Genomic DNA, 22,367 nt, shown 5'->3' with positions numbered 1-22,367 from the left:
TGTATTTTATAATTATACATATTTTAATATTTAATTATGAATATTACATATTTGATGAATAGTTTGATGTTATTTTCCATAAATTAAGAAAAATATAACTTTTTATATTTTAAATATACATTTTAATGCTTAATATATAAATATACGTTTTATTATTTCATCATATTTGTCGTATTTCATTATAAATATTACTTAAGTGCATAATTTGACATTATTTTTTAATTTTCCTTAAATTAAAAGATATATATTCAAATTGAATTACAAATATTATTTTAGATATATATTCAGTTATTTTCCTTACACAAATTAATATATTAATATATTTTATAAATTACAGTGATTTAATATTTAAATAAATATTATTAGCATAATGATTGTAATATTTAAATAGAAAAAGTTAAATATGCATGATCTAATAATGTTTATATTTTAAGATTTCCTTTATTTTTTCATATGCAGTTTTTAAATCTCATATATAATTGTTTAATATATTAATGTATATTTTATAGTAATGCTTACATATTATTTAAATAAATGTCATTTTCCATAATTTTTATTATTACTATCTTGCTACGTGTCTGAATTATCATGATATTACAATGGTACCTGTCTTTAAAAAAGCATGGTACTGCCATGGTTCTGTATTTACTGTCTTACTGATCTCCTGTCATGTCCTCAAGCATGGTCTCTGGTTTCTTCACTGCAGGTATGGTGTGGAGTGTAAGACGGTGGAGTCTGCCAGCGATATCGTCGTCCCCGCCTTCAGCGAATCGACACGGCATTGCGTGTTCCAGTCGGACCTGCTGCTGTTCAGCTGCGCCGGGGCCCATCAGTCCCTCACGCGCATCTGTCCCTGCAGAGACTACATGAAAGGACAGGTGGCACTGTGCAAGGACTGCTTATAACACGCGCACTTCGGCAACTCCATACGAACAACCTGGCGGTTCATCTGCTGCCGTACTGGACAGGACTGGACTGTTATATAGTGCAATGCAGACAGTGCCAGTGTTGTAACATGCGGTGATGCGATTAAAGAATTCAGAGTAATCCAACTCTTGTTTTATTCCCATAAACTCACGAAAAAATGAAACAAAAAAGCTGGAGTGCGGCAGAAGGACGAAAAAAAGACACAGAAAGATGGAAAGAGAAGAAAATGATTTATTTTGCTGGATTTTTTGTTTTTGTGTGAAATTGAACTAGATTCAGGCTGACATACTTGAAGCGGATTCCAGGGAATCAGAACTGCACACTGCCCCCTGCTGGTGTGGAGGAAACACTGTAGTGACATTTATTTCCATAGTTCTTCATTCTACTGTTTGTTTGTTTTTTTTCGTCGTCCAATTTTTCTTCTCTCTCTGTAGGTGACTTTTATCATTGGACCAAGTCTGACGACTGACTCTGAAAAGCATCTTTGACCATATTGAAGACTCAGACTTACAGAGTGTGTGTTTATTTGTGTGTGCGAGAGCGCTTGTTGTTGGGGAAACAAACTTTACGAAGACAATTCCCTGCTTTTACACTGAAATTAGACTTTTGTGAAATGACGCGTTCACGTGTAAATAACAGGCGCTGAAACGTAAACAAGCGGTCCACTTTATTCTGCATGGTAGTTTATTTCCGACACTTTAATAACAGCACATGCTAACACTGGGAATTTTCTGTGTTGGTCACGATCCACGTTAAATATCGCAGTACTGCACCAGTCAACTGCCAGGTGTGATGTTTTAGTGAAATACACGCGTCACAAACCAGCCAGTATGAACTAGAACGCAAACCAACTAACCGTTAAACTAGTAGACTGAATTCAGCTAAATTGGGACACATTTTGCTGTTTCGTTAATTGGCAAAAGTGGCCGTGTTTACCCGAATTAACATTGTATCACGGGTTCAGATGCTCTATATGTGGATAAGGTAAATGCCAGTCCGATCACAGATATTTCTGTAAAAGTTTATCTTTATTTGTATAAAAAAAGAAAGGTATATCTGTATAAAAACAAAAGTGTACAGTACTAGGCTAAAATACTTTTTCTTTTTATATTTTGTGTTAAAATCACAAATTGGCCTTGGTTTTTGTTTCGTTTTTATTTTCTTGAATTTGCCTGCCTATTATCGAAAAACGTCAAAATTATTAGTTACTTGTGTTTTGGAATGAAAATGCACTATAGCGAAAATTTGACACCAGATATTATGACACTGTACAATTGTTTTAAAGTTTGTTTTTTAATTTATTTTGTATACAGATCTCTACCTGTTGATTTTTATGTGACTATTTATAGAAGAGAAAATTCTTTATAGAGGGAAATGTTATTTATCAGACTAATTTAAGTATAAGTGCACATGCTTGTCCAGAGTACTGTCTGAAAAAATTAAAAAAAATTGCATCCTTTGTTATCCTCAGAAACAAATGATGCGTTTCTGAATATTTTGAAGAATTTTAGTAACCAAACATTTGAGTATTTTTATTTTTTTTTTTTTCATACTATGGAAGTCAGTGGCTCCCGTCAACAGTTTGGTTATCAACATTCTTCGAAATATCTTCTTTGTGTTCAACAAAAGAAAGAAGCTCATACAGGTTTTGATCAACTAGAGGTTTAGTAAATGATGACAGAATTTGATCTCTTTAATAAAAAAATTAGAAATCCTTTAATAGCGTAAAAATAACTGAATACTTGATTACAAAATGTAGTTTAATTTACAAATAAGAAAATACATAAAACGTGAAATTTTAGCTGTGAAATATTATAAAAATAGTACAGCATAACATATCATAATTTCCTTCATTGTCAATACTCTGGACAAACATTACGAACACGGTTTAATTTTAAAAGCCCGCTAAAACCTCATTTGATGTTTTTATCCAGTGTATGATTTCTGTACACATTTGCACATTTGTAAATATAGATGGGTCTCTTCTAGTTTTCCACTCTAAATTATGCGATAGTTTCCGCTTTGTCAAGATCTGTATGTTTGTATGTAAAACGAAGGTCTTCAGCCAAGCTATTGTTTCATCTTGTTTCATGATGTGCCTTCTGATGGTTACTAGAACTGTCTGGTTTGTTTTCCTTTACGAAATCGCAAGCGCTGGAAGTGAAATGCTAGCTAGCTAAAAGCTGAAATAGTAGTTTTAACAGCTGAAATAGTCGCTCGGCATTTAGCGCGAAATAGTCGTGCCAAACATTTGGTGGTTGTTGACATGCAAAATCACACAATCAAACTAATGTCTAGATGACTAAAGTCGTTACTTTTGGTTTACTGTATGAAGGATGCCACCGTTTCGAAGGTGTTTGTGTTCGTACGGCTTAGCTGTAGCTATTTATAATAACGACTGTCAAACTTTTATTGAAAATATTAGATTAGTAGAATAAAAAAAATCATGGCCAGTAATTCTTTCCTAGTAACTACTGCTCATATATTGTAAATAATTTGGAACGAAACCCAAATTATGAATGGAACCAATATGTTAACGATGTTCTGGTTTACGCTGCTGTTTATAATAATTGCTTCTGTTTTGTTTGAAACTGAAATGCATTCACACATCATTTGTAAACTGATCAACTCGATGGGTTTGTTTCGAAGTTGTTCTTTTGTTTTGGGGGTGATTTACATTCATTATTATGCATTTTAAGACATTCATGGAAAAAAGAAAACAGGACAGTTTGTTTTTCAGTAATTTTGAGGAATCAGTAGGATATATCTTTATTTTTCAAATAAACATTTTTCTGTGACAACAGACATTTCTGTGTAAATATACATGTGTACTCCACAGCAACAGTTGTATATATACATTCATGTATCTTATGATATTCAACCCGACGTGGATTTACATCGGCTTTTGTCAGCATTTGTTCTTCGAACAATGGTGCAAATTCAGTTTTAAACTAAATAATAGCTTTAACCAAATAATAGCCCCGATCTTATTTTCCGACCTCAGTTTTAAAGGAATAGTTCACCTAAAAATGAAAATTTGCTGAATATTTACTCACCCTCAGGCCATCCAAGATGTAGATGAGTATGTTTCTGCATCAGAACAGATTTGTAGAAATTTAGCATTACATCACTTGCTCATCAAAGGATCCATTGCGGTGAATGGGTGCCGTCAGACTGAGAGTCCAAACAGCTGATAAAAGCATCATCATAATTAACAAGTAATGCACACCACTCCATTCCATCAATTAACATCTTGTGAAGCAAAAAATCTGCGTGTTTGTAAGATCAAACACCGTTTACCAATCAAAACAGTTTTAAACAAATATTTTGGTGGATTTTAATGTGAAGCAACAACAGGACATGGACCTTTTCATTATTATGGATTATGGATTTTATATGACCGTAACGATATATATATTTTTTTCTTTATGATATAAAAATTGATAATATAGAAATTTCATATTTCTCACTAGTGTCAATATCACAAACTACTAGTGTAAATAAATAAAAATAACTCAAGCTCACTGAATATGTAAACATTAAGCAATTAAATAAGAATAAAAAACTAATTAAAAGAAATACGACAAAAACTACTGTAGAACAACTGAATGATTGACAGCAGGAATATTTGACTGCTGTCACTTTAAGAGCTGCCTGGAGACAATATACTGTTACACATGTTTCTCAGATGTTTGCTTTCACTTAAGACCTAAATTACTGTGTTTACGAGGATATTTGCAAAGACGGGCATTTTGACACATACAAGTTTGTATGTAACTGTTCAAGGCCTATAAAATGTCAAAAATAACTCCCTTCAATACTCCCATGCTCTATGATGGCTCAGAAACTCTCAGACAGTGCACACACACATAGCAGAATGAGTTCTCTTTACCTGTTGATTGCTTCTTAAATGCACAGCTTTTCACTTAATTGATGGACTGGAGTGGTGTTGATTACTTGTGGATTACTATGATGTTTTTATCAGCTGTTTGGACTCTCATTCTGACGGCACCCATTCACTGCAGAAGATCCACTGGTGAGCAATTGATGAAATTTCTCCAAATCTGTTCTGATGAAGAAACAAACTACATCTTGAATGGCCTGAGGGTGAGTAAATGCTCAGCAAATTTAGATTTTTGGGTGAGCTAATCTTAAGTCCTATGCACACGTCTACATGTTTTGTTTTTTTTTTAACTGCAAACGAAAGTCCCATTTGCAGGGGCGTGTGCTTGTGTCTAATGCCTCTAACAAGGGCTCAAGGTATTTAACATGTCAATTAAGAACAGAGCGTTGAATTCGACCACACATCTGAAAAAATACAGCATTAGTCATACACCTCTCCAAAAGCACAAATGTTGCTTTTCACCGACAATCGCACTACAAACTGCCACTGAATAGCACGTACGCGATTGGACTGGCTGTAACGTCACCGTTACGTCCAACTGCTCCACGGAGCAACGATATATTTGCTACATAAAATGCTCAGAAACTCGTCTTTTCCCATATACACGTTTAAACAGCCAAATTTCATGGCAAATATTACAACAGTCTAATACTTAAGAACATGTAACTTCACATCATGAAGGGTCAAGTTTTAAGGCTTTGTTACTGTGCGAGTGCCATTTAATAAGTACAAGTTTCACCAAAAGCTCTACGCAAGGCTGGATCAAGCTAAAACAAATGAACTTCACAGAGCTTTACTATTTCAATGGAGTGCGAAATATTAAATTACATAATTACATTATTTAGGTCTAGCAAATGAAGCGGTTTAATGATAGCAATTGATTTGTAGACTTGGACTAGTGCTCTTTAAGTACTGAAAGTTTCATCACGTGTTATGTTTTGAGGATGTTACAATAGTATTAGATATGAAAATGCCCTGTTTGTTGAATAATATACTTTAAAGTGTAGATGATTCGATGGCATGTTTTAACAAGGAAAAACAAAACTAATTAAAATTTCAACAATGTCCTCTTTAAGAAAACAACTCGTCTACAAAATGTAGTTTCAGCACCAATTCAAATTATTAATTTGACATTTTAGCAAAATTATTTTGGCATGACGTAAATTTTTACACTTTCAGAGTGATCTATACTTGATTCTATATCATATATTTGGCTTTTCCACTGTGGAATTTTATTGAAATTTCAAAAATGAGCACATTTGAAATTGTATGTGATTTGTGTAAATTTAGTCTCTTTCTTCATTTTTCGTGTAAAGATTTTACAGGTTTTCACAGATGCAACAAATGTTTTTTACTATAGAACTACTAAAATAAATAGGAACTTAATTTAAACAAACTAGACAGAAATGACAATCTGTGTTGAGTTTACATGACAAATCTCTTCCCTCCTAACCTGGACATTTATATTTGTAATAACCTGCACAAATCATACCTAAAAATGTCTCTCACCCATTATGGATACCCATAATATTACTCAATGCGATGAATCTGGGTTTTCAATATCGCATGATACACATTCTGAAATTTATCTTCACTCATTTCCATCTCAAACGATAAGATAATACATATTTTATATATTTAATTCTCAGTTTTCCCTTTCAGATCCATATTTACAGGGGGTGTTTGTGGCTGTGTTTGCCCTGAGGCAGGTAAAGTGTGTGTGTTGTGTTGTTTTCCTCTCAGGAGAATCTCCACAGGATATATCTGTGTGTGTTGAGTTGTCCAGAATCAGAATCGCTACTCGAAGCGCTCATATTGTCTTGTCTGCCTGACGCGGGGCACCATGTCTTTTAACAACCTGATGGAGAAAGAGAAAGAAAGAAAAGTGTAAGAAAAAAATGACGCAAGAAAAAAAATAGTGCATATGTCGCTATATTAATATAATATTATGGTTAAATAAGTTAAAGTTAAGGTAGACAATGAGATGGCATGATTTAACAATAAAAAAGGTAGTTTTAACAAAGTTGCTTTATCTAAAAATTTTTTTACTTGAAAAAAAACTTTAGCTATTTTAATTTTCTACAAAAACGCAATTTTAATATCTCTTAAATTTGCAGTATTATTATACAACCCGAATTCCGGAAATGTTGGGACGTTTTTTAAATTTGAATAAAATGAAAACTAAAAGACTTTCACAAATCACATGAGCCGATATTTTATCCACAATAGAACATAGATAACATAACAACTGTTTAAACAGAGAAATCTGAAAAAGCAAGAAATTTTGGGCTGAAAAAGCAAGAAATTTTTGAAAAGATTCAGCTGGGAGAATCTAGCAACTAATTAAGTTAATTGACATCAGGTCTGTAACATGATTAGCTATAAAAGGGATTTCTTGGAGAGGCAGAGTCTCTCAGAAATAAAGATGGGCAGAGGCTCTCCAATCTGTGAAAGAGTACGTAAAAAGATTGTGGAATACTTTAAAAACAATGTTCCTCAAAGTCAAATTGCAACGGCTTTGCAAATCTCATCATCTTCAGTGCATAACATCATCAAAAGATTCAGAGAAACTGGAGAAATCTCTGTGCATAAGGGACAAGGCCAAAGACCTTTGTTGGATGCCTGTGGTCTTCGGGCCCTCAGACGACACTGCATCACTCATCGGCATGATTCTGTCATTGACTTTATTAAATGGGCCCAGGAATACTTCCAGAAACCATTGTCAGTAAACACAATCTGCCATGCCATCTGTAGATGCCAACTAAAGCTCTATCATGCATAAAGGAAGCCATATGTGAACATGGTCCAGAAGCGCCGTCATGTCCTGTGGGCCAAGGTTCATTTAAAATGAACTGTTTGTGGAAAAAAGTCCTCTATGGTCAGACGAGTCCAAATTTGATATTCTTGTTGGAAATCACGGACGCCGTGTCCTCCAGGCTAAAGAGGAGGGAGACCTTCCGGCGTGTTATCAGCATTCAGTTCAAAAGCCAGCATCTCTGATGGTATGGGGGTGCATACGGTATGGGTAGCTTTCATGTTTTGGAAGGCACTATTATTGCATCTAAAATTTCCATTCATTTGGATTATACGGTTTAAGATAAACTATAAAAAACTTAATGTAATACATATTTGCAGATCAAACAAGTAATATTTCTGCACTCAGAAATCAAAAATCATGGTATAATTTATAAATGTTTACACTTATTTGATTTTATTTAAATCATTTTTTTAGAGACATTTATTCAGTTAAAAATGGCAAGATGTAGAAGCAATATATAAAAGTATGAGATTTAAACATTGTATTTATTGATGATAAATATAGAAACCTGGTTATTCTGTATTTAAAATGCATTCAGTTAACAGAAATCTGATATGGTTATTTTATGACAGTTTATTAGTTTGTTTATATTAAAACTGAGTAATCCAAATGGAAGTACATTCTATATTCAATTCAAACACATGAATCTTACATTTAGGCCTAATTATTGTAGTTACAGTAACTATAAAACATGAAACTGTGTATTTCTTGGCTTAGTATGAAACAATGACAAGGCTGAACTCAGCATGTGCAGCTCTGAATGTCCTAATCACTGAAGGACGAGACCTGTCACTTCAAACTAAACGACCTCTGCTTGTGTGCTTTTGGGAAAGAGACGCAGCCGGTGGAGTTTAGAGGTTATAGATTTATATTTCAGCTTCAGTTCTGTCAACAAGTCATTCAGCGTTCGATTAGCAGTGGGAAATCTGCCAGATGACGATGAGCTTTGCATACAATCTTTGCCTTATGTGCATGTTACGTCTTCATTTCCATTACAATGAGTTGAATGTTAATTACAGTCTCTAGGCTAATGATATTATAGTAATTACTTGAAATTATATTAGCGCGCATCATGTGCTATTTAACCAACAAACTACATTAGCATCCCTTTCAGAAGCTTTAGCTAAAGCCTCCAGCATATTTACAGCTGCACCAAAGACAAACAGAGTCACGCCTGAAATCCCTCGAGTGTACGGCGTTATTAAACGACTGTTTGTTAAACAGCTTTGTGCTACGCTAAGACCTCCAATAAACACGGTACTTTGCAAAAACGTTATTTAAGTCAGTGTTATTTTAGTACCATTACAGTTTTTGCTAATATTTTGAATGAGATTTTATTTGGTTTGTTGTTGTCGACTAGTTTTTAGGTTTTGTACTCTTACTTGACTCCGTATGCGAGAATGATGAGTCCAATCAGAACCCCGATACTCCCATCCAGGTACCAGACTTTAGGTTCGTGTTTGAACACCTCGGCGCTGATGAGGATGGAGAATCCCATGACGGCACCGACTAGAGAGTTAAAACCTGCAAATGAGTAATTACATAAATGTAAAAAACATCGGAAAGAGCAGCGTGAACATTCTGCTAAATGTCTACTTTTGTGTTGCACAGAAAAAAAAGAAAGTCAGACGTGTTTGGAATGACATGGGGATGATTCAATTATTATAAAAGCATTTTTATGATAACAGAATTTAGTTTTTTTCTTGGAGCTGAATTTGCCAATTAAACATGGGGCATCAAAAACATTCTCTTTTTACTTGAAAAAAACGAAAACATTTTAGCTAAGCTTACTAATTAAACATGAAACTTGAAAAAAAAAAATAGGGAAAAAAAGAAACATCAAAATTATACTTAAAACTATAAACTTTTCACTAAACTTGGTAATTAACAAAGACATTAAAAACATTTGAACATTTTATCTAAAACTTATTAATTTAACATACAATATAAAATGCTCTGTTTTCGCTTTTTTAATTTTTAGCTAAACTTACTGAACATGAGCCATCAAAAATATTATTTACAATATTTTTAAATTAAATTTACTAATTAAACAAGGCATCAAAAATGTTTTAGCCTAACTTAATTTAGCTAAATACTAATTACACAAGACATAAAAAACGCTCTTTATTAGCTCAATATTTTAAACTTTTTAGCTAAACTTACTAAACATGAGACATCAAAAATATATGGTTTAGTTAACCGAAACACATTAATTAGAGAAGACAACAAAAATGTTCTTTTTTAGCTCAACTTTTTAACATTTTTATAGTTAAACTTACTAAACACGAGACATCAAAAAAGACAAAACAAGGCATCAAAAAGGTTTTTTAGCTTAACATGTTTTGGCTAAACTTACTAATTAAACATTAGACATCAAAAATGCACTATATTAGCTCAACACTTTAACATTTTTAGTTAAACTTACTAAACATGAGACATCAAAAATTTCTATTTTAGTTACTAAACTAAGCTTGCTAATTAAAGGCATCAAACATGTTCTTTTTAGCTAAAAGTAATACATTTTTTAACTAAACTTACTAATTAAACCTAAAACAGCAAAAAAGCTAAACATTTTCACTTTTTTGCTAAACTTACAACTTAAAAACACATCAAATTTTTTTTAGCTAAATTTATTAATTAAAAATGAAACATAAAATTTTTTATTTTTAAGATAATCTTTAACTTTTTAAAGACATAAAACTGTTTCTTTATCTTTACAGATAAATCGTGTTTTGAGAAGATCAGTAATTGCGTGTTATTAGCTGCAGCAGCAGCAGTAGATGTTTGGACAGCTGGTGAGTTTCACACATGGTTTAGCTCGTGTGCGATTGGCTCATTGACAATAGGTGTGTGTTTGTGCTACTGAAACGCTCGGTGTACACAGCAATTACTGTCAGACCGTGTGTAAAAGACATTCATGACTTCCAGTTAAACATGTCGAAATACTTAGAACTGTTTGCAACATTTAAGGTTTAAGTGTGTACACTTAAGTGTGTGAATAAAATATTATTGGAGTATGTTTTAGCTTACAAGAAAATTGTTCAGTTTTCTACCTCAAAATTACATTGACAACATTAATTCTATTTGCCATTTCTTTGTAGTTATTTGAAACAATTTCCACACAGAATTGCTAGTTAAAAAGTTTAGGCGAATAATAGCTTAATTTTTTAGCTAAATGTATTAATTGAACTTAAGATTTGAAAAAAATAGGTGCGACGCAAACCCGTACTTATCCGTACTTATGCCCTATTCTATGACGTTTTTTTAGTATAAATAGTGCAAGTACTGTGTTCACTGAAAATTCCAAAAGGAAAAAGTGCGCTTTAAATACCTGGATGATGCACTTAAATAACCGAAAAACAAATATGGAATGTTGGACACTTCATGCAATCAACTGTCGCAACTTTAATTACGATGCGAAGGGGGCGGGGCTGTCCGACTCCTTATAAAAATAACCTTATAAAATTCATACACTACATGGTTGAGTACATAGTGCATAAGTACATAGTGTATAGTGCGTCATTTGGGATGCAGATAATGTCTTTTTAGCTAAACTTACTGATACATTAGCTCAACTATTTAAATTTTTAGCTAAATAAGATATAAAATATACTGTGTATATATTTTTAATCAAACTTAACTAAAACTTACTAATTAAACAAAATGATAAAACATGAGAGATCAGAAATATATATTTTAGCTAAACTAAATTTAAAGATTAAGTGTTTTTAGCTAAACGTTTTAACCGTTTAGCTAAACTTACTAATTTAAACATGATTTCATAAACGGATTTCCTATTAAATTCTACTTGTAGTTATTTGAAACAATTCTCAATCTGAAATTGCTTGTAAATTTCCCAAGTTAATCTTACACCACTTTATTATTTATTTATTTTAGTGCTGTCAAAAGATTAATGACGATTAATCACATCCAAAATAAAAGTTTTTTGCTTACATAATATATTTAGGTGTACTGTGTATATTTATTATGTATATATAAAGACACACACATACAGCATATATTATATATTTATATAAACCATATAATATACAAATATTTAATATTAGCATAACATATTTTTCTTAAATATATACATGCATGTGTGTGTATTTATGTATAAATAATAAATATATACAGTACACACATATATTATGTAAACAAACTTTTATTTTGGAATTAATCATTTTATTTTGTATTAATCGTTTGACAGCACTAATTTATTTATTTATTTATTTTCAGTGTGTTTTAGATTACAAAAATCACAAGTTTGGTCAGTTAGAAAAGCTCTAGCACACCTCTTCTCAATAAGCCACGTGATTTAATTTTAACTGTGCGTGTGCACGCGTATCCATCTGTGCATATCTGTCTCTATATATGTCCTTCTCTGGCCCTCCATCTGCTCATCCGTCTAGCTACTCATCTGTTGCATTTTCTTTTTCAGTTTTCTATTTAAGTTTCTTTCAAATTAACAAATGAAAACGCCATTAAACCATCCTAAAAGTAGCCTCTTCTATTTTTGAGTTGTATTTTAAGTCATCTGAAGTCATAAAAAACATTTGTTGTCACTTTGGAGCTTGACTATCTTTCCGTCTTTCAATCTATAGAAAAAAAAACATCTCACATTTTACAGAAAGGAAACAAATTGGGATGATAGTAGGTGCATTTATTTTTGTAACAAACTTAGGACATCTTAAGTGTTACTGTTTTGAAAATAGTGTTATTTTTGGGATTCGATGGAAATGGTTTATTAAATAGTTCACGTGTGGAATTCTGCTGCTTCCAGCGGGTGGGAAGTCAAAAAGGGAGGAGCTAAGGTGAAATAAGACCAGACACATTGCGACGGCACTGTGAATAATAAATCAGGATGGCTATCACCACGGTAACCCGGTGGGTTTCCGGGGAAACGTACCATCGGTGATGAGGGCTCTGCTGGTGAGGACTTTCCCCAGCATGAATTTAAAGATGGACAGAATAGCGCACACAATCCCGCTGATAACTGAGACGCTGTACAGGAAGTCATCCTGAAGGAAGAGAAAGAGAGAGACATTATCATACTAAGCATGACGTGACATTCATTACGGTTGGTCAACTGCACTGTTTTATTAAACAGCAATCCATACTAATGATGACACACTGTAAAGGACGTCAAGAGAGTGTATAGAATAACAAACTCTGAGATATATACTGTATACTGTGTATTATTTGTAAATAGGCAACTGCAAACATTTCAACTAGTAGTATGCAACACAGTTGTCACAAACCTCATTACAGTGTGTTTAATATAGTATTTTTGCATTCAATTTTGTGTGAAAATGTCTATTTTGAAAAAATTAGTCAAGTTGTATTTTAAATACAATACTAGCATACTACTCTTACTATTTCTGCAGTATATAGTATGCTGTGCACTTGCTGAAGTTAATGTTTCGATGTGTTCTGATGATAATGTAACGTACTGTTGTTTGAAGCACTTCATAAATATAGTCTAGTATGCAGAATTTAGTATGTAGTATGTACTGTAAGTGTAATGGCATATTAGTGTACTACACAATAATAGTTTGAAACAGTAGAACACTAAATAGTTTCATTATTTTATGCATAAAACGCATACTACACACTTGCTGACGTAAACATGCACAATAATGTTTTTTGACAAACTACTGAAATTTATATCGCTGCGTCATCCATTGAGTTTCAGTATACATATAGTGTGGAGTATGCAGTAAGTAGTATGCTAGCATTCTAGACAATCAAAGTATGCTCAGAATAGAATACTAGCATACTGCTTCCTATTCAAAAACGGTATTCAGAATGCAGCACAAGCATTTTAATGAATAGCATACTAAATTGTTGCCATATGACCTCATCATTAAGTGCATGTTTCCACGTATGCATACAAAAATTAGCATACTGCACACTTGCTGAAATAAACATGCACAGTAATGGAATTTTTGACAATCATGACTCATACGTTTGTTTGAAACGCTGCATAATACATTCATTATATAGTACATACTGTGCTTTATGCAATTAGTAGCATGCTAGTATTCCAAACATAGCCAAAGTGATGGGCTATATTCAGAAAGAAATACCAGCATACTGATAGTTTCAGTATGCAACAGTAAACACTTCAAACAATAGCATACTTAATTGTTGTCGATTTGTTCTATGCATGCAAAAAAGTACTACAAAACTATTGTACTCTTTCCTATTAATAAAAAAGATAGTGTGCAACATTAAACAGTAGCGTACTTAATTGTCACATGACCTCATTAAGTTAGTTTCCTTGTATGCAAAAATGTGCATACTTAACACTTGCTGAAGTAAACATGCACAATAAAAAGTTTTTTTGACAACTGTGAAGCATACTAATTTTTGAAGCATCTATTTCTGCATAATACATTATATTTCAGTATGTGCAGTATGTACAGTAGATAGCTAATATTTTAAAGACAGACAAAGTTAGGCTATGTTCAGAATAGAATACTACTATACTGTTTCCTATTTCTAAAAACAGTATGCAGTATGCAATAATCAATCAGTAGCAGACTACATTTTCACATGACCTCATTGCAGTCATTTTACAAGTGCGTTTAGAGAGATCCTGTGCATGTAATAATTTCATACTACACACTTGCTGGAGTAATGAGGTCTTTTGATGATGTAGTATACTATTGAGTAATATTGTATGTTGCTGCATAATACATATTTTAGTAAACAGTATATGCTGCATGCTATACAGTAAATAGTCTGCTAGTATTCCGAACAACTCCAAATCTGTGTATTCCACACATGTAAATAAGTATAGTATGCATACGGCAAATCTAGTACAAGAAGTGTCTATGGATATGTTAAAAAGAAAGCAATATGAATGGAAATAAGGAGCGCAGAGGTGAAAGAGACAATGAAAGGATGCAAAAAAATGATGAATAGAGTTGCAAGATGCCTTCTCAGCCCAAGCAAAATCATTAAAATTGCGCGCTGGCCTTGCAGACGTGAAAACGCTGCAAAGTTCCCACCATCAAACATAATGTCCAACACAAACACACACACACACAATTGGTCAGTCAATGCATCATCTGTTTCCACCACATAAAACGCTATGATGGATCTTCTGGTGAGAGAAGCTCATCAATATTGATGTCAGGCAGGTGAAGAAAGTAGAAAACAATGAGGTTTGTTTCTCGTGGACAGTGTCGAACAACTCTAACCCTCCCTGGAGAGTTAAAAACAACCTCATGCCCTTGCATTTATCACAAATGCTGTCTGCCTGCACACAAACACCCCACAACGTCTCTCTCGGAAACATCTCTGATCATCCATCTCTTCTCAGACAGGGAATTGGTAGCAGTTCGCTATTATAATTTTAACGGTTGTTTGTCTTTTATTATTGTAGTTTCGACCACAGGACCATAAAATTACGTAAACATCATTATTTAGGGTTGTGTGTTTGTGTCAGTTGGTCGCTTACTTAACTGATTTTGTTTTAATCTAGTAGGTTTATGACAGGAAGTGCAAATGGCACAAATGGGACTATTACAGGTATTCAGCGGAGGGCTGTCGTATTGATTTTATAGCACCAGAAAAGCAGTCGAGCTTTCTCAGAAACGCACGCATGGGGTTGCGAAAGGGGGCAGTCCATTTCAAACACTTTGTTCAGAACAGCCTATTAACATTTCATTAGAGAACAAAAGAGCATGAGAGAGAGAATGTGAGAAAAAAAGAAGTGAGAGAAAAGAAGGGGGGAAGCGTTTCTGACATCAGCAGCAGATGAAGGGAGGGAGAAATATTGGATCTATTTTTAGGCGGCGCTTGTATGCACCAAAACCCAGCTTTACACGCTGAGACAGGAACAGGAATCCTCCAGAGAGAAGCCAGAGTCCTGATTAAAACATCAGCACTGACTCTCTCTCTCTCTCTCTCTCTCTCTCTCTCTCTCTCTCTCTCTCTCTCTCTCTCTCTCTCGCTCGCTCTCCTCCTTTTCTTCTGTATCTCTCATCTGGTTATCATCTTCTCTATTATACCCAAATAAAGGTTTCAAAAGTTTTACAGTCTAATGACTTTTTATCACAATAGAACCTTCTTAAAGAGGTCATGAACTGAGAAACCAAAATTACCTTGATCTTTTGACAAATAAAAGGTCATTGCAAAATAAAAACTTCCTGTAAGTTTGAGAATTCAAAACTTTCTCGTTAGTCTAAAAACAGCTTATATTGAAGGCAGTCAGCCAAGTTGTGGGAAGTTGTGTCAAGTTGTGGGAAAACAATGTTTGCATTGCCTTCCTTTTGATCCCAGTGTTAGGAAAGAGTGAATAAACTTTATTTTTACGGAGTGTCTATTTACACTTAGTGCAAATGGTCTGCCTTATTGGCAGAGGCTATTTACACTAACTCCACCCACCAACATGTGATTGGGCTAGTCAACATTATAACAAATGGCTATGAATCTTCAGTTCCAGTAGTGCAGATAGTAAAGTGTGTGCTGTGGTCTTTTTGACACGATCGACCCGGGTTCAAACCCGCCTTTTGCCAAACTTTTTTTTCTCCCTTTTCAAATCTCATATCACATGGTAAAGGCTTTTATTTTCAATAAAAATTAAGGAAATGAACAAAAAATTGAAAATAAAGTATCAGGAAGGGTTAGGCTAGGTGTAGGGAGGACTTTATTGTACCAATAAGGTGGCATCCATTTAATAATTTGAATTTCACTCAATTAATTCACTCAATGCGTTATTATTGCATACTGTTTAATAATGTATACTGAAGTGCAGATAATTGCCACTATTTGCAACAAGCAGTATAAATACCAGAAAATCCTGCTATTTTAACATAGTGTAAATAGAATCTATAGTTATTTGCACTTAGTGTAAATAGCATATCGCTAAAAAATACTGCTATATTCACTTGGTGTAAATAGAATCCTTTGCTACTTGCACTTAGTGAAAATAACCGCTATCGCTAAGAAAATATGCTATTTTCACTAAGTGTTAATAGCCTCTATTGCTATTTACACTGCAAATAGCAGCTGCCTTATTTATAATGAAGATCCAGACCATGTCAGTAAGAACTCAGTCCTTTGTTCACTTCATTTTACCGTTCAATTAGACGCAGGATTTTCAGGATTGATGTGCTGACTGTATTGGATCCAACAGTAATGGTAATGTCGCAACACAAGTGTGAGTAACTGTTTTTATTGCATCAACCCTATTGCTTTGTCTCTTCTTACAGATTGTTTGATATGTATTGTTATATATGCCTTTTTGACCTAAATCACAGCAGCATCCATCTGTAAGGAATGTAGGCTGTCAAACATACACAAATGTTAGTCAATCATAGCAGTGGGCGTTTATTTCCTAGTCTACAATCTGCCACGTCTATTCAAACAGAGCGTTCTGATGAGGGGGGTTAAAAACAGGACAGAAAATAGCTTGTTTTTGATGTAAAAATCTTAACATTATAAGTGGACCTCAGAGAACAGTACAAAATAATAAACAAAGGCAGTTCATGACCCCTTTAAGTTCCCATGAATTTTTAAGTTCACATAATTCTATAAGAGAACCTTTATTTCCCATTATGTCATAATAGAACCTTTTTTAGTTCTCGTTATATTGTTGTGCAAACTTTAGTTGTCATCATAGAACATTTTTTAGTTCTTGTTATATCATAGACTTTTTATTTCTATCATTGTAGAAAGTTATTTTTATGTCATTGTAGAAACTGACATCATCTTATAAACTTTTCTAGTTGTCACTGTCATCATAGAAGCTTTTTTATTTTTGTTATGTCACTGTAGAAAATATTTTATGTCTTAAAGTCATCATAGAATGTTTTTTAGGTTTCCTTATGGCATTGTATACTTTCTTCAAAATTGTATGTCATAGAACTTTTTTTAGTTTTCGTTATGTCATCGTATATTTTTTTTTGTTTGTTTTAATGTCATATTAGAATATTTTTTAGTTTTCGTTTCAATTTTGTTTTTAATTTTAGGTCATTGTAGAATTGTTTTGCTTGTTTTTGTTATTGTAGAAACCTTTTTAATTTTAGGTCTTTGTAGAAACTTTTTTTAGTTTTTAGGTCATCATAGAATGTTTTTTAGATTTTGTCATGTCATCGTAGATTTGTTTTTTAAATTTTAGGTCATTGTAGAATGTTTTTCAGTTTGTGTTATGTCATCGTTCATACATCTTAATTTTTGTTTGCTTTCGCTATCTCATCATAGAAACTTTTTTATTTTTAGGCAATCGTAGAATGTTTTTTGTTCTCATCGTAGAAACTCTCTTGTATCTTATATCTTAGGTCATTATATATATTTTTTTTCTATTATTATGTGTGTGAACTAGTTTTAAATCTAGTAGTAAGACTCGTAAACAAAGTTCACAATGTGCTTTGTTTGGTTGGTTCTTGATTGGAAAAAAAGGGTTATTTCCTTCCCTTTAAAGAATGTACAGTAGCAATGGAGTTTTTAGACCACCAAGGCAGTACCAGACCAAGGCTTTCGGTGTCTTATTTCATCACAGGAAGACGGATGGAGAGCTAGATTGAGAGAGAGAGTGAGTGATAGTGGAGGGGTAAGTGGTTTAGGGGAAACTATTTCCCCTCTTCATGTTGCCTGGTAACAGTGATATCAGACTATTCTAATCTCGTCCGTGACTTCACACCTCCTCTTCGTCATGTTCATTCAGCTTTACACTTCTGCTGTTTTGCAGGCGCCCTTAGTTCCAGCCGAGGGAAAACTCACACAACCGGCGACATGAAAAGATGGAGTGTTGTGTTTGCGTGTGGCGTCCTTCACCTGAGAGACTCTCTTGAATGGAGTTTACAGTCAATAAAAATCCAGCTGGGAAATACGATTTCAAAGTATGTACGCTTAGAGCAAATTAACATAAATATAATTAGAAAATTACAGAATCTGCTTAGAAAACAAAATAACAGTTGATCGCGACAATCAATCAGTGAATCAGTAAACTAATCTGATGAATTAATGGATAAATCTGTGATCGAATGAACAAATGAATGAATCAACCAGTCAACTAATCGTATGAATGAATCACTAAGTGAGTACCCATACAAACAAACAAATGAATCAACCGCTACAATGAATAAATCAGTGAGTGAGTGAATCAGTTGAACAATCAGTCAGCAAATGCAATGAATAAATCAGAGAGTGAATTAACAGGGGGGGAAAAAAACAAATAAATCAGCCACTGGAACAACCAATCCAATGAATAAATCAGTGAATGAGTAACTGAACAAACAAACAAATTAATGGAAAAAAATCACTGAAGGATTGAACAAACAAATTAATCAACCACTGGAATAACCAATCAACCAATCCACTGAATAAATCAGTTAGTGATTAAACGAACAAAGGAATGAATAAATCAACCACGGTCAAATAAGTGAGTGAGTAAATAAATAAACAAATGAATCAACCACTGGAACAATCAACCAATCCAATGAATAAATTAGTGAGTGAATAAATAAACAAACTAATGAATCAACCACTACAATAAAAAAGTTAGTGAGTGAGTGAATGAACAAACAAATGAATGAATAAATCAACAGAGGAACAATCAATCAATCAACCAACCAGTCCAACCAATGATTTGTTTGTTTGTTCAACCAATTATTCATTTGTTTGTTTAGTGAGTGAACGAACAAACAAATTAATCAACAACTGAACTAATCAGTCAACCAATGCAATGAATAAATCAACTAAATCAAGTCAGTGAATGAACAAATGAATCAACCAAATAAGATACAGAATTATGTGTTTTCTTACCACTTCTGGTTGCAGTTTTGTGGCGAGGTCATGGATCGCTTTGACCAGGATAGTGATGGCCGACAAGATGAACACGACCCCGAGGATGACACATGCTCTGGAAAACACACACAGTTACACCGAGTAAACCACAGCATCAATCCAACTGATGCTTTATTGCGTTCACGGTCTAATTCCCCTCCTGTGTCTGAGTCAGTTAATAAAACACGACTCTGAAGCTTCTGCTTGCTTTAGTACCTTGATCTTATTAGGCCTGTCAAGCCCTGCGTTTATAAAGGCAGTGAGGGCTGTAGTTGTCTAATTAAGCCTGGTTAATAGGCGAGAGCATCTGTTCCACTATTTACTCTGCTGCAGGAATAGTTGGGTGAAATCTGGTGAAATTTTAGGGCTGTTCTGCTCTGTTTCTCACACGTGGATCGTAAAGGGCTTTGTAAGCTCAGTCCGTGTTTTGTGTTAGCAATTAATTAATAAAGTCTGTGTTTTGGTTAGCAATTAATTAATCAAACAAACAAACACACACACAGCTATAGTCTCGAGAGATCAAATTAAAATGAAATTAAGACATGTAAATTAATTTAATCTAGTTTCTCTCGTTAAATCAGGCAAAGAAGGAAGCCCGCTGATGCTGGAGAGATGTTTCGGTGCTGGGTTTGACAATCGACTGAATTTAATATTTAGTGTGTTCAAAATATTTTTTATCAATACAAACATACATTAAAAATTCAATCTATATACAATCTTACAAGTTGTGATCGTTTCAGACTTGCGTTTTGTTAGAAAGCTAAAATATATTTAGCTTTCTTTTAGGTTCTGATGGACAACCAACATGCTGTTTGCAAGTTAACTGCTAATTTGTGGTGTGTTTTTTAAAGAATGCTGGTAAGCATTTATTTTTCAGGTAAACACTAGGCTCTTTTGACTTGGGCAAGCAACTATCTAGCAACTCCCTAACAACCCCTTAGAACACCTCAACATTGATCCAGCAACCATTCAGAACACACTATCCACCTAGCAACACTACTTTAGTAACACCATAGCATTGTCCTAGCAAATGCAACCTAGTAACTGCATTGAAACTTCCTATCAACCCCTTAGAACATCTCAATATTGTTTGTTGCAATCTGAACACACTAGCCACCTAGCAACACTCAACATTCTAACTACTCAGAGTACTTTAGTGAGTAACCCTATAGAGACACATTGCATTGTCCTAGCTACCCCTCGTTAACTGCATAGAAATGTCCTAGCAACTACTTAGAACACATTAACAACCACGTAGCAATGCCCTAGCAACCACTCAGAACACTAACCGCATAGCAACACCATAATATTGTCCTAAAAACCACACCCTAGTAACTGCATAGCAACCCCCTAGAAACACCTTAGAACACCTCAACATTGTTCTAGCAACCATTCAGAACACACTAACAACCACCCAGCAACACTAGCAACTACTCAGAGTACTTTAGTAACCCCATAGCAACACCACAGCAATCGCCTTAGCATTGTCCTAGCAAACACATCCTAGTAACTGCATAGAAACTTCCTAGCAACCACTTATTAGAACACACTAACAACCACCTAGGAATGGTCTACCAACCACTTAGAACACTTTAGTAACCACCCAAACATCTTAACAACCACCTAGCAATTACTCAGAGTACTTTAGTAACCTCTCAAAACACATTAACAACCACCTAGCAACGCTCTAGAAACCATTCAGAAAACTTTAGTAACCGCATAGAAACCACATAGAACCACTCAGAGCAACCTAGCAAATGCCTAGCAATGCCCTAAAAACCACCTTGCAGAAAACATTAACAGCCACTTTGCAGTGCCCTAGCAACCACTTAACAATGCTCTTGAAATCATGCAGAACACACACTAACGTCCAACTAGCAACACCCTAGCATTCACACAGAACACACTGACATCTACCTAGCAAAGCCCTAGCAATCACAAAGAACACATTAACATCCTCCTAACAATGTCCTAGCAACCACTCACAACACCTTAGTAATGACACAGCAATACCGTAGCAATGCCCAAGAAACAATGCAGAAATATGCACTGACATGTGCCTAGCAATGCCCTAGCAACCACGCAGAACACTTTAGTAACCGCATAGAAACTCCCTAAGAACCAACCAGAGCAAATGCCTAGCAATGCCATACAGAACACACTAGCAACCACCTAGGAACCACTCAGAATAAATATTAGTAACCATATAGGAACCCCTAGGAACCACCTGGCAATTCCCTAAAAACCATGCTGAACATAATAGCATCACCCTAGCAACTGCTCACAACACCATAGCTACAACCTACTGTAGCAATGCATAACACAGTAACATCTACCTAACAACGCCCTAGCAACCAGTTAAAACACCTTAGTAACCACACAGAGAGTCCCTAGAAGCCACACAGAACACAATAGCATTACTCTAACAACACTCAGAACACCCTAGCAACCGCCTAGTGTAGTAATGCCCTAAAAACCATGCAGAACATAATAGCATCACCCTAGCAACGACTCAAAACACCCTAGCAACCACCTGCTGTAGCAATGCCCAAAAAACACTCAGAACATAATAGCATCTCTCTAGCTACCACTCAGAACACCTTAGCAACGACCTACTGTATCAATGCCCTAGAAACCATATAATAGCTTCACCCTAGTAACCACCTACTAGAGCAATACCCTACAAACCATGCAAAACACACCAACATCTACCTAGCAACGCCCTAGCAACCAGTTAGTACACCTTAGTAACCACATAACCACTCTAATAGAATTGCTCAACACAAACTAACATCCACCTAGCAAAATCTCACATAGCATCAGATTTTTGCACTCAAATTTCCTTTAAAAAATGCTATGGTACATCATTATTCTCATACGGTTTGACTGTTTATGAGCCTGCAGTCCAGTAGATATGTC

At 34.4% G+C, this 22,367-nt stretch overlaps 2 protein-coding genes across 2 annotated transcripts in view; one reads left to right on the top strand and one right to left on the bottom strand.

Annotated features, from left to right (window-relative positions):
- The window catches only part of LOC306875304 (alpha-1,6-mannosylglycoprotein 6-beta-N-acetylglucosaminyltransferase A-like), an 86,622-nt gene extending 82,889 nt beyond the window's left edge, over positions 1 to 3,733 (top strand). The window contains exon 17 of the mRNA XM_079425772.1: positions 707 to 3,733. Within this exon, the coding sequence (XP_079281898.1) occupies positions 707 to 905 (199 nt within the window). The 3' untranslated portion in view covers positions 906 to 3,733. The remainder of the gene's footprint in view (positions 1 to 706) is intronic.
- A 1,313-nt stretch (positions 3,734 to 5,046) lies between these two features.
- LOC306875306 (transmembrane protein 163b) overlaps positions 5,047 to 22,367 on the bottom strand; it is a gene marked incomplete at its 5' end in the record, with an annotated part of 37,260 nt that continues 19,939 nt past the window's right edge. Inside the window, 4 exons of the mRNA XM_079425774.1 lie at positions 5,047 to 6,689; positions 9,032 to 9,173; positions 12,559 to 12,670; positions 19,428 to 19,524. Of these exons, the coding sequence (XP_079281900.1) occupies positions 6,629 to 6,689; positions 9,032 to 9,173; positions 12,559 to 12,670; positions 19,428 to 19,524 (412 nt within the window). The 3' untranslated portion in view covers positions 5,047 to 6,628. The remainder of the gene's footprint in view (positions 6,690 to 9,031; positions 9,174 to 12,558; positions 12,671 to 19,427; positions 19,525 to 22,367) is intronic.

Source organism: Barbus barbus, assembly GCF_936440315.1.
Source record: "Barbus barbus genome assembly, chromosome: 9".
Taxonomy (NCBI): Eukaryota; Metazoa; Chordata; class Actinopteri; order Cypriniformes; family Cyprinidae; genus Barbus; species Barbus barbus.
The sequence above is the reverse complement of the archived record's forward strand: the minus strand, read 5'-3'. Positions and strand labels throughout refer to the sequence as shown.